The following is a 12,550-nucleotide window of genomic DNA, read 5'->3' as shown; positions in this document are numbered from 1 at the left end:
ATGCATGCCATCTTTAGCCTCTCCATGCACTGTGCAGTGATTCTACCAGCAGTGAATGCTGGGTGGGCGGGTAAGAGACTGGAGCTCTGCTCCCCCACTGATGACTCTTTGTTTTTACTGAACTCAATGGGGTGCTGAACCTTCTGCCAAAGTGAGGACAGGAAAGGGGGTGGTGTTACCAAGCAGCAGCAGATTCATGGATTTTGCTAGCTAGCAGGCTAATTTGGGGGTGGGAAGGTGGGTGGGCCACCTGGAACAGGCAAACAACACCAGACCATCTCCAGTTCAAAGCTATCTCCCCCTCCCCATATTTTTTGGTTAAACAAAATATGGATTGCAAACCTCATTGCTCCTTCATAATGCAATGTCAAACTCTTTGATTCCTTGTACTACTGGATTTTACAAGGGAAGAGGAGGAGGCACTAGCCTACGTGCCAGGATAGGTCAACTCCTACTCTTCACATCATTTCCATCAGCCCTCTTTTCCTTGACTTTGCTCAAGTCCTCCCTCTCTATTTTTATTTTCCTTCTGCCTCCCACAAGTCTCTGAACTTAAGGGAAGGGAAAGTGAAGCTGCAAAGGGAACTGATACTTAATGGAGTCTCTTCTGGATGTTAGGAACCAAACTGGGTATTTTACATTATCTCATGTCATTCTGACACCAAACCCAAGAAGGTAGATACCATTTTTCCCATTTTTCAGACATAGGATCTGAGGCTCAGAGTTAAGGAACTTGCTCATGGGTACACAGATAATAAGATACAGACTCAAAAAAGCCTGTGTTCTTCCTACTTAACCCTTGTGCTTCAAAGGAAATGTTCTCTTTCTTGGTTCCCTTGCTATCTACCCAAACTGTCCCTAAAACAGAGAGTTTCCCACAGAGACTATTAGGCCAGAATAAATGGCAGAGTATTAGCTGAGAGGGGTCTTAAAGATAACTGAATCATAGACTCTTACTAGTCTCAGCTAGTCTCAATTCTAACAACACTGAGATGATCTTTGAATGTCCTATCTATTACGAGTACTTTCTATATATTAATTCTCTCAGCCCTCAGAGTAGCCCTGTGAAGTAGGTTTGGCAGTTATCCCCATTTACACATGAGGAAACAAAGGCAAAGGTTTTGCAACATGCCCAAGATCATCAGCTAAGAACAGGTAGAGCCCACTTGTTCGAGTAATTGTGACATCATTAGAATAAGTGTCTATTTCCATTTCCTTCACATTACCTTACAGGAAATTATGTTCAATTCAGTTCAATTGTTGTTGAAGTCTGGCTTTGTTGTTTTTCTGTAAAGGCATATTCCCTTACAGTTCAATCTTACACCCATTATTTTATTTAGTTTCCTTCAGAAAATAATTTTACTTTTTAAGAACAAAACCATTTCTTGGATGATGTAATGGAGGTTTGCTTCCACCCTCAGTGTAGGAGTGTGGTATAAAGGAAGCAAACAGCAGAACTCTTCATCTCATACCTCTCTTTCTATCTCCTCCTTTAGTGGGAGTAGGCTTTAGCCTGCGCTAGCAGCAAGAGATGGACATCACAACAACCGCCCTGTCAAGGAGATGTTTCTTATCCCCACTTTAGACATAAAGAAACCGAGACTCCAGTGGGTTTTATTAAGTACCTTGCCTAAGCAGTACTGCTAGCAAGAGGCTGAGTTCAGGCGCTGTCACTTTCCCCACTATACCTCAGTTCCTTGAGGGGGTAAGTACAAGTGTCTATTTGTGCTTGAAGAAAAATCAATCACAAATGTCCAGTATGGAGAAAACTGACTTAAAAGTAGTTCCTCTAAAAGGTGGATCAGATTTGGTTCAGAATTAAAGTCCAAGGCAAGAAAACCCCAGACCCCTTTAACTGAATTCAATCCTGAGATGCAGATACATTAAAATCCAGGACATGAAAACACAGTATGCTCTTAGGTCAGAAGACTGGGAATGGGAAAGCAGACCAGGACTCTCAAAAAAGGAGAAAAGGTCAGATTAAAAATAAACATATACTAGTGATGAAGAAATGGACAATGGCAGCATACCAGTTACACATCAGGTATTGTTACATGGATCTTTTGCACAAAAATTTCAAAAGGACTATTATTATCTTTGTTTTACAGAGGAAGAAACAGAGGTTTGGAACAGTGATAGGGTTTGTCTGAGGTTACACAGGTAGGAAGTGGTGGAGCCAGGCCTGGGACCCAGGCCAAGGCCTGTCTGAATCCACACGCTATGCGCTTGCTGTTACTACACAGCTCCCTCCTATTAACACAAATTTCTAGAGCAGAGTATTTAAACAGATGGCCAGAAAGCACTTGGAAAAGAAAGTGGTAAGCCTCGGTGCCCACCCAAAGGAACAGGGCAAACCAAACTCATCACTGTCTCTGATAGGGTCTTTGGTCTGGCAGATCTGGGCAAGGCTGTAGACACCCCAGGTCTCTGAAATTCAGCATTGTGTTTAATAAGGTTTCCATCACTAGTTTGAACAAAATGAAAATCTGTGTCCCGGATGAGGGCACAATTAGGTGAATCATTGTGTGGCGAACAAAGGAGGCTGAAGTGTGTTATCCATGGAGGGATGAAAAACTGGAGTGTGGTGACATGCCCCAGTGCCCTGTCCTTGGCCTAGTCCCATTCACCTGTTTGTTCACTCAGTCAGTCACTCACAGAATTTATTGAGTGGCAGTGATATATAAAGCCCTATGTCAGTTACAGGGGATTTGTGGTGGATCAAAAACCAGTGAACTTCTGTGAGATGGAGGGAGCACTGCTATCAGTTGTTGGTGGGGTATATATCTACCAAACAAGTCAATAATTTACTGAAATTTGTTTCTGTTCATCCTGCTGTTAGCTAGTATGCAGCATAGCATCACTAGTATTTATAAATTGATATTTATACATTTTTAAAAGGGAGCTTTGTGGATTCAATAGGTTCTAGGAATAATTTTTAAGGCAAATGGGGGAAAAATCCCATTTCCTAATGAACTCCCTGAAATAATCTGAGATTATTTAAAACACAGTGGCAGAAACTGTCAACGTCCACTGATAGTCACTTTTTCCTTTGTCTCCTAGTAACAGAATCCTGAATTTCAGCTGGCTACATGTCTATCCAGCAAAAGACTACATTTCCCAGACTCTCTTGCAGCTAATGCTTCCCTGTGACTAAATTATGACCAGTGAGATCTGAGCAGTAGTGATGTGTGCAACCTCAGGGTTAAACTCTTGAAATAAACCACTTGCTTTTCATTTTTTCTTTCCTGCATCTCAAGGCTGAAACATGGAGGTGCTTGCTAGTGCAAAGCAGCACCTAAAAAATGTGGAGCAATAATGCAGAAAATTCCTGGGTTTTTGAGTGACCCCTGGAGTAGGACTCTATTGCCTCTGGACTGCCTATTAGCTTTCACTTTTGTATGGGAGAAAAATAAACCACCTATTTTGGTTAAGCCATTATTATTTTGGTCTCTGTTAAAATAGCTCAACCAATATTCTAACTTATATAGATGCCAAATCAACAACTCAAACTTGAGTAATGTATGTTCTTTGCCCTGTAAGCATGGTATCTTATCAGAAGACCACAACATGATGAGAATAGGGATTAGCATCCCTTTTTCTGTAAGTTAACTTGTGTGTTATCCCTTCTTCTTTTCTGATGCTCTGCCTTGTCCTGGTCCCTATTATGTTTTATTTCTATACAAAAATCAAGGGCCAAGGCAAGATCTAGACTGAAATTATGTTTATTTGTCTAACTATACAGTAGTATTTTTTTGCCAGCAATTAAAACCCCAATTTCCCATGTTGCTGAAGCTTTGTTTTGAGGAGTAATTTTCAGATAGGTTTATATTGAATATACACATAGATACATGATTCATTGATTCTATTCCATTTCATTCATTTATTAATTTGACTATCTAATCTATCCAGGGAAACTACTCAAGTAAAATAAAGCCAATTCATGATAAAAGAGATCAAATCAGTTATAATGCATGGATACCTATTCACAGATGGGTGAAAAGAATAAGTGAAGCACAACTTTATCTTAAAAACTTCAAAAAAAAAAAAAGAGAGAAATCAGAAGTCCAATGTAAGCCATTGTTATGAATAGTTTATCATTTGAAATATCCTCTATTTTTATTAATGTAATGATGGATGCTTTTGTAGCGTAAGAACCACCACAGCCTAAATGAAATATTCCGATATATCGTTAACTGGTGTTAGTACCCGTAGAAAGTATAGATGTATAAATGTCTGCTCATTTGGCTGGAACTATCTACAGTTGTTCAAATCATTGCCATTTTTATCATGGCACCAACTGGATTTTCAAAGGTTATGTTTACTCATCTGGTTCTGGAGATAAAGTGCTGTTATGTCATGTGTTTTCTGTTAACAAATGTGTCTTTATACTTATGTACATCCAGAAACACGCTCACCTTTCTCTAAAGTAGTACTAATGGCCTATTCTCCTACATTAAACATCAAAAATTACACATATTTGGGAATCATAGTAATAAAACAGCCAGGTTCTCACAGTGTGGGGAACAAACTGGAAGTACGGGGGTGAGAGGCAGAGCTGGGTGTTCCTTGGTGTGGGGCGCTGCTGCAGAATCAGCAGAACCCTGAGGTTACTTTCTCTGGGTATCTCCATCTAGTCTGCATCCTGCTTCCCCTGAGATTTTTTCATCAGTCTTAATGACATCATGTCACTATATTACCTTAAAAAAAGATGTTAAGAAGAGCTCAGGGCCGGGCGTGGTGGCTCACGCCTGTAATCCTAGCACTCTGGGAGGCCGAGGCGGGTGGATCGCTCGAGGTCAGGAGTTCGAGACCAGCCTGAGCAAGAGTGAGACCCCGTCTCTACTAAAAATAGAAAGAAATTATATGGACAACTAAAATATATATATACAAAAAATTAGCCGGGCATGGTGGCGCATGCCTGTAGTCCCAGGTACTCGGGAGGCTGAGGCAGTAGGATCGCTTAAGCCCAGGAGTTTGAGGTTGCTGTGAGCTAGACTGACGCCACGGCACTCACTCTAGCCCGGGCAACAGAGTGAGATTCTGTCTCAAAAAAAAAAAAAAAAAAAGAAGAGCTCAGTAAACAACCTTCAGTAAAGTATTTGGTTGGAGAAATATCTACCAGATGACTTAGGCATACTTGTTTTCTTTTTGATAGAGGGGGATCTCTTCTTTCCTAGATTTGACTAAACTTTCAGCAAATATCTATGGTTCTGCGACTGTTTTAGTAAGTTTGCTTTCACATAAATTTGTTCATTTAATCCTCTGAACTTGACTTCTTTTACTTACCCCAGGTAGCTTCCAAATGTCCACTAAGTTTGTTACACAGAAAATACACTTAGAGAAGTGAATAAAATAAACTACACGGAAGTGGCTATAAACTGGTTTCATGCATTTAAATAGAGTTTTAGTTTATAAAGTGATTCAGTAAGTGAAAAATGATTTGAAAGATGTCAACTGAGAAATGAAGTTATTAGAACTTTTAGGCTGATATATATGTGAGTTGAAGATCTGTACCTTCCACTGCAGAAAGGAGAGAAAAGTGATATATTTCATTCGTCCCTTTTCAGGAAAACATCTTAGGCTAGCAGGCGAGTATATCATTAAAAATTACCTGAAATATCATTTGCTGTGGTTAGTTACTCTTAGAAATCATTTTAATTGTCACCAACTGTAGTGATAAAGGCCATTATAAGCACTAAGCACTAAAGAAGGTATCATTACAGACTTTATTCATCCCAGGCAGGCAAAAGTTTATTCTCAAAGGATGGGTGATTACAACTCCTTTAGAAGGGTTAGTTGAGATATTTCTGGAAGCATCTCAAAAATGGTTCAGCATTTATTAACTACCCTGTTCAGGGGGAATACTATAGGGAGATTACATCTCTCTAAAGAAGATGCCAAGAATATATTAGCTGCTAGTTTGAGAGCCTTCATCTGCTCTTCACAGCTATTTTTAGAAAACAATCGTGGCATTTATCAAACACCACAGAGAAAACATTGTAAATGTTAGAACTCAGAATTCAGCAACTAAAGAAATTCAGTAAATGGGAATTGGGGAAAGGAAGCACAAATTGTGGGAAAATACCTATTTGAATAATATAAATAGGGCAATACCTATATTTGAGGTGCCTTAAAGATGAGAGTATTTAAGACAACTTGATAATAAAATATACTGAAGAATATGAGTTTTAGTATCTATTTAGATTATGATTTTGATTAAATTTTTTGGAGCACAGCAATGTAAAAAAGTTTTTTAAAGCAAGTTCCTTGGTTTTCCTTTCATGTATTTTTTATGTGATATATCATAAAAAAAGAAACTCAGATGTTTTTAAAAAATCAGTGTTAGTAAATCTGTGAACTTCATGTTGTTTTTAATTGCTAAGTCTGCTTCAGAAGTATGTCTGGATAATGTTTTTATTTATTTTCTTTCTTTTTAAACTGCTTGCAGGAAAATAAATCAAAAGAAAATGTGGTTCCATGCATTTTTACCATTTCGAAAAGCATGAGTAAAACTTTCTCAAGCTAGAATGAGCTTTTTGAGGTTTATGGAGTTCATAAAATGGTAAGCATATGTAGCTTTCAATTTAAGGAGTTTCTGATCAACAGGACATAACCTAACCAGAGCTTAACATTAAAAAGCCACTCACCACTGGTGATGGGGAAAGTGCAATGTTGCCTATTGACGCCTTCAGTTCATCGACAGTTGCAGCGTTCTTAAGAATGTCTTTTGATTGCAATGGTTTAATCTTGATATTAAATTTCTTGTGTGATTCTTCTTCCTCTTCTGATTCACTCGAAGAATAAAAGTGCTTTCCTTTGGTAGGTAGAACACAGTTAAAGATACATAACTCTTTCTTCTACTAGAAGACAATGATAAGTATGAGACAAAAGTGACGTGGAGACAGCCAAAGTATCCTTAGAAGGCAGAAAATCAAAGCAAAACAAACAAAAATGAAAAATGAAAGGGTTAGGATTTATTCACCTTTCCTCAGAACGTGATTGAGGATGGTGAATTTCAAGAAGCAGAGGTGATAATGTCCTACGTTTTTCTGCAGTTGGCCATTTGTGGTGTCCCACTCAGTACACACACAAACAAGCACATGTGAGCTTACTCAACTACAGAGAGAAGAAGGCTGCTTTCTGGACAATTAGTGATGAGTATAAAATGCTTCAGAGTGTGACATGCTTTGTCCAGAGATGAACTGTGCGGAGAGGACAGTAAGAGCTATTTTCTAGTCACTATAAATGACATAGTCATATCAAGTTTTAACAGACAACCCAGTACCCACAATTTGCACAACTGTTTTTCAGCACATTTTTCTCTTTCTCCTCTCTCTTTTTCTATGAATAGATTAAGGCAAAATGCCTGCTCGTTAGGGATCAGGCTGTTCTCTACGCTGTTTATTTTAATATTAGGGATAACAGGACTTGGGAAAATGAGGTTATTTCATCACCTTTGTAAACCTGAGTTTATCTTACTGTTTTCTGAGAGTGAATATAAAAATTAAAATAAAAAAATAAAGAAAGGATATAGCCGGGTTCCTCGGGTCTGATGCTGTAGCCTTCTTCATCCAGCTCAGGTGAGTTCTATAAAATTCAAGTGCACATTAAGCAATTATTATGCTGACAATGATCAAAAAATTATACATTTTCCTTTTGGAGTCTTCTATTTAAGGATATAGACAAGTCTCTTAGGAGACTAAGATTTTAATTTTTGGAAGCGAATGCTGAGCAATATGTTTAGATGTTTATTCAAGGATGCTTGGAGAGTCCTCCAACTGGGAAAATAAATAAGGAATTAACTGTCTATGAAAGAAAGCATTCAAAGAGAATAGAGCATGCATTTCCTGTAAGCCAAGGACTGTGCTAAGCAACATGGGAGATACAAAAATGCAAATTATCTGTCCTCAGGGAAACTGAAATGTATTTCCGGAGACAAAAATTAAAAACAAAAACAAAAACCACAAAACACTATTGTTAGTTAGAAGTTCAAAGAAAAGGAAATTAGTGGGGTTTAAAAGAATCAGGGAGGTCTTCAAGGACCTTTGAGTTCAAATCGGAGAAAGCAGAGTGGGAGTCCCTGGTAGGTGGCGGGGAGGAGCCCTCACTGAGACAGCAAGGCAGGAATGGACTTGTTTCAGATGGGGAAAGGGAGGGCAACAAGATAACAGGACTGGAGGGAAGCAACACAGTGGGAGATGGGAAATAGGACCAAGGGTGGCCAGTAGGCTAGGGGAAGGGCTTGGACTTGCTGTAGCTGCTGCAGCTTCTCAGTTCGGGTGGGCCATACTGAAAGCAGAACCTTAAGGTGTTCTGGAGGTATATTCCAGGAGAGCCTGGGGGCAGAGGAAACTGGAGGAAGAAAAACTAATTCAGAATACATGCATCAATTCAGGCAAGGTGTGCTAAGAACATGGATCGAGTTATTGTTGGTAGGGTGAGATGAATTGAGGACATCTGAAAGGATCAATTGTTGGTTCTTCGTAATAGATGCAGTAATAGGAGAAAAAGGAGATGGAGGATTCAAGAAGACACCAACGTTTCCACCCTCAAATCCTGGGAGAGTGCTGGGACTTCAAGCTGAACTAATCCTAACAGCGGACAACTAAAAGTTTTTGGAAAAAAAGCAGGAAAGATAAAAGGCAGCTTGCGTTGCTGGGATTAGTATGATCATATTTGAGTTCCTATTATAGGTTTAAGTATTGTGACCCACACTTTGTCTCACTGAACCACATAACAGCCATAGATGGAAAGAATTATCCCATTTACCAAGGAGAAAGTGAGAGAAATCAGACGCCATTTCACAAGGAAGCACACCCAGCAAATGCCAGACGTAGGCCTTAAACCCAGGCATTTTGAGACTATATCCTATGCCCTAGAGAGCAGGAAAATGGAGTTCAAAGGGGGCCCTGTTGAAGTCAAGGTTTTAGGCCTGGCAGTGGCAGAGGACACAGTTGGAGAGGGTTTTAGGAGTCACTGAAGCAATAAAAATACCATGACCATGTCGATAGAAGACGCCATGGAAGAAGCAATCATTTTTCAAAAATTCATTTTTTAATATTTTTAATATTTAAGACAGTTGTAGCCGAGTTGTTGTGCTCTCCTTGTACTGGTCTTGGGCTGGAATCCTGAGCTTGTGGCCAGTGGACTCCATGTATCTATGTCACCTGCTTGGCTCAAAAAGGCACCTGAGACTTTATATCAGAGCCAAGCACTTCCAACAGAGAATTCAAGATGGTCAAATAAGTGGAATGAAGTGAGTGAAATGAAAGTGTTATGTCATTGGACATTTTCAAGGGTCTGCCAGTGTCTGTGGGCAGTTAGTTCTCTTGGATAGGATCACATAAACATGATGATTTGATATACATATATGTAGTGAAACGATTACTACGGTGGAACTCATTACTGATTATTACAGTCGAATTTACATTCCTATCACCTTCCATAGTTACGTGTGTGTGTGTGTGTGTGTGAAGAGCACCTAAAATGTACTCTGTTAGCAAATTTTCAGTCTACAATGCAATACTATTAAGTATAGTCCACACACTGCACATTAAACATCTAGATTTATTCACCCATCCTCACTGCAAATTTGTACCCTTTGACCTACTTCTCCCATTTCCTCCCCTTTCCTGCCCCTGGTAACTATCATTCTACTTTGTTTCTCTTTATTTCACTTTTATTTATTTATTTTTTAGATTCTGCATATAAGAGAGCTCATGCAGTATTCTCCTTTCTGCAAAACCATCATTTTTTGAGCATTTATTGTAGTCTTCCTTTTGTTCTTCTTCCATACTACAGAGTTACTTTTCTTTCTTTCTTTCTTTCTTTCTTTTTTTTTTTTTTAAATGCAAAGGTATTGAGGTCACTTCCCTGCTAAGAACCTGGCCCTGGCTTCCTACTGCACTTAGCATAAAAGCCAAGCACCTCTGTAAAGTCACCAAGGCCTGGAAGTCTGGCTCCTGCCCCTCTCTCTAGCTTCACGTCTGTGACTCTCTGTCCTTGGTCCTCTCGGCCACATGCTCTCCTTCCCACTCGTAACTTTTGTTATTTGGGTGCCACAGGCACTGTCGCCTTTCGGGGTTCCCATCAGTGCTGCTCCCCCTGTCAGCCATTCGCTTCCCCTAGATGTTCAGGCAGTTAACCTGTACTGACTACAGGTTACTAGTGACCTCTTTAGTTACTAGTTACTTTACTACTTAATGTGTAAACATTAGGCCTTTGCTTAAAGGTCCCATTCTCCCTGAGGCCTTCCCTGGCAGAATCCGGATGGCAGACTCTACGAAGAATAGAACCTTCTGTGACTTGGAGAAACTGGTGTCTAATGCATAGTGACAATAGCAATGCCTGCGTGATATGATTAGTTTTTAGGACTAAATAAATTTGAGGGAAGTTATGCTTCATTTAAGCATGTTGACCAGGTACAGCACTAGAATTCAGAGTTTGTGTGCTAGGTAAGAGGCAGTGTATAGAATTTGATGAGTAATTTGGTATTTTAATTAGCATATTTCCTGTTTGCTGAGAATATCCCATTCTTGTGTATTATAGGATCCTACAAAATATAACAGGATCTTTCTAGGTAAAAAAAGAATTAATGTTGGAAAAAGAAACCACCCTTTTAAAATGTCTGATAGCTTCCCTTATAACATTATTTGTGAACATATATTCTAGGGAATTGAACAGCTAAAAATATCAAAATATCTCAATCTTGGGAAATATAAGATATAAGAAAGAATATAAGACATGTTATATTCACTGGTAAGGAATGCAAGAGAGGACCAGGTAGTAAGTTGGCAGGGTGATGTGTTTTGGAGTGTTGGGGTAGGAAGCATGGAGAATTTAGCTTTTCCAAGCCACGGTTTTCTCTAAAATGCAGATAGTGTGTTATTTACCTTTTAAGAATTTAATAGCATTTAATGTTATGATTGACAAATAGTGAGTATTCAATAAATGGTAGTATCATTTATTATACAAATTCTTATTATATTAGCAAATAGGCAAAAGCTTTAACATCAAGCTTAACTTCTATGAAAGGGGGGCTTGGACCAGAACAGTCACGTAGAGGATAAGAGCAAAGGCATTTTGTAGGGACCATGAATTTGAGCACTTCCTATGCAATAGAAATGACCTTCAATGTGAATATGTTCTACATGTTCTATGTGATTAGAAATCCAACAGCGATCCTGGGTCTGACAGACTCTACTGCTCTTCATCTCTATCCCATCCTAAATGTGCCAGGCATTTCCTAATAAGATGGAAAGTGTTTTGCTTATTTCTATGTTCTATTATAAGAATGCTTCAACTCATTTTTAAGTTGTGAGATACTTAACAGAGAAAAACAATCTTCTGGATACTCACATATCTTTCCCAATCAATTTCTGCATAAAATCCATTTGGTGCCCCATTGCTTTTCTTCTGTAACAAATTTGAAAATAAATTTAGAAGGGAAACATTTGAACGGAAAAAAAAGGAACAAAGAACACTTAACTCTATTTGCATTTAGCAAGAGCTGTCAAAATCCAGCCCTGGAAAGACACATTAGAGCAGCCTAAGAAGAAGCCACATCAAAATTAATGAATGGTAAACTTAGCTGCTGTGACACAGCACAAAAGGGCCTGCATACTTATTTCACAAAAGACTGTCGGATATCAAGGGCATAGGGAGATTAACACTAGCTGTTCAAATTTTACTCAATTACTGAAGAATTAGCAGCACCTACATTATAATTTAATCATCTATACCTTCAGGGGATGTAACCACACACACATATATTAAATGGAAACATTTCGATTTCCATGCTGTTCTTATATACAATTAGTTCCAACATATCCAGAATACTCTTTCAAGTCATTAACTAATCTTTTAGCATTTCTAACACTAAATCAATTTTTTTCTGATCAACCCCTTGATAAAATATAAAGAAAATCAGCTCCAAATTAGTTAATTCAGCTCCTAGTTATTAAAAAATCATGTCGATATTTTTTCAAATGGCTTTTCTTATAAAATTATTAAAATAGAATTTGAGAATTAATGGTGAATTTCTGTCATCCACGTGATCTATTCTTCATGAGCACACATCCTTGCAAGTTGACTGGATATCAACATTACTTTCTTTTGACTATTTTAAAGTTTTATTTTTACACCCAGTACAACCATGACATACAGCCACAAGCATTAAGCAAGGATGTGGCATCACGAAATAGAAATTGCTAAGATTCACTACTTTTGGGGAGCAAAGGACAAAAACACAAATCAGGTTGGTAACGGAGGGTCCATCCAATGACATTCTTGTATTTAGCACATCGAGCAATGGTAAGTCACTGAGCGATAGCAGATCGCAGAACAACACATATCAAATGGTGAGGTATGAGGTTTGAGGACAGGATCTCTAATTTTGCAATCACAAATAAAGGCCACTTGAACTACAGTGTAAACAGCTAGCACCCAATCTGACAAATAGGTGGAGAAGAAAGCCTTTCATGTATGCATATAGGATCACTAGATAACCCAGAATAACCATCATCATGGATTAACACTGAATGTTGACTGG

General features: G+C 38.6%; 1 protein-coding gene across 3 annotated transcripts in view; it reads right to left on the bottom strand.

Annotated features, from left to right (window-relative positions):
• SGIP1 (SH3GL interacting endocytic adaptor 1) overlaps positions 1-12,550 on the bottom strand; it is a 187,558-nt gene that overhangs the window by 85,948 nt on the left and 89,060 nt on the right. For all 3 annotated transcript variants that reach the window (XM_069480113.1, XM_069480112.1, XM_069480111.1), the window contains 3 exons: positions 11,359-11,415; positions 7,533-7,587; positions 6,648-6,823 (listed from right to left, as the gene is read on the bottom strand). In XM_069480113.1, the coding sequence (XP_069336214.1) occupies positions 6,648-6,823; positions 7,533-7,587; positions 11,359-11,415 (288 nt within the window). The remainder of the gene's footprint in view (positions 1-6,647; positions 6,824-7,532; positions 7,588-11,358; positions 11,416-12,550) is intronic.

This window comes from Eulemur rufifrons, chromosome 8, assembly GCF_041146395.1.
Source record: "Eulemur rufifrons isolate Redbay chromosome 8, OSU_ERuf_1, whole genome shotgun sequence".
In the NCBI taxonomy this organism is placed as follows: Eukaryota; Metazoa; Chordata; class Mammalia; order Primates; family Lemuridae; genus Eulemur; species Eulemur rufifrons.
Note: the sequence above shows the minus strand (reverse complement) of the source record. Positions and strands in the feature narration are given on the sequence as shown.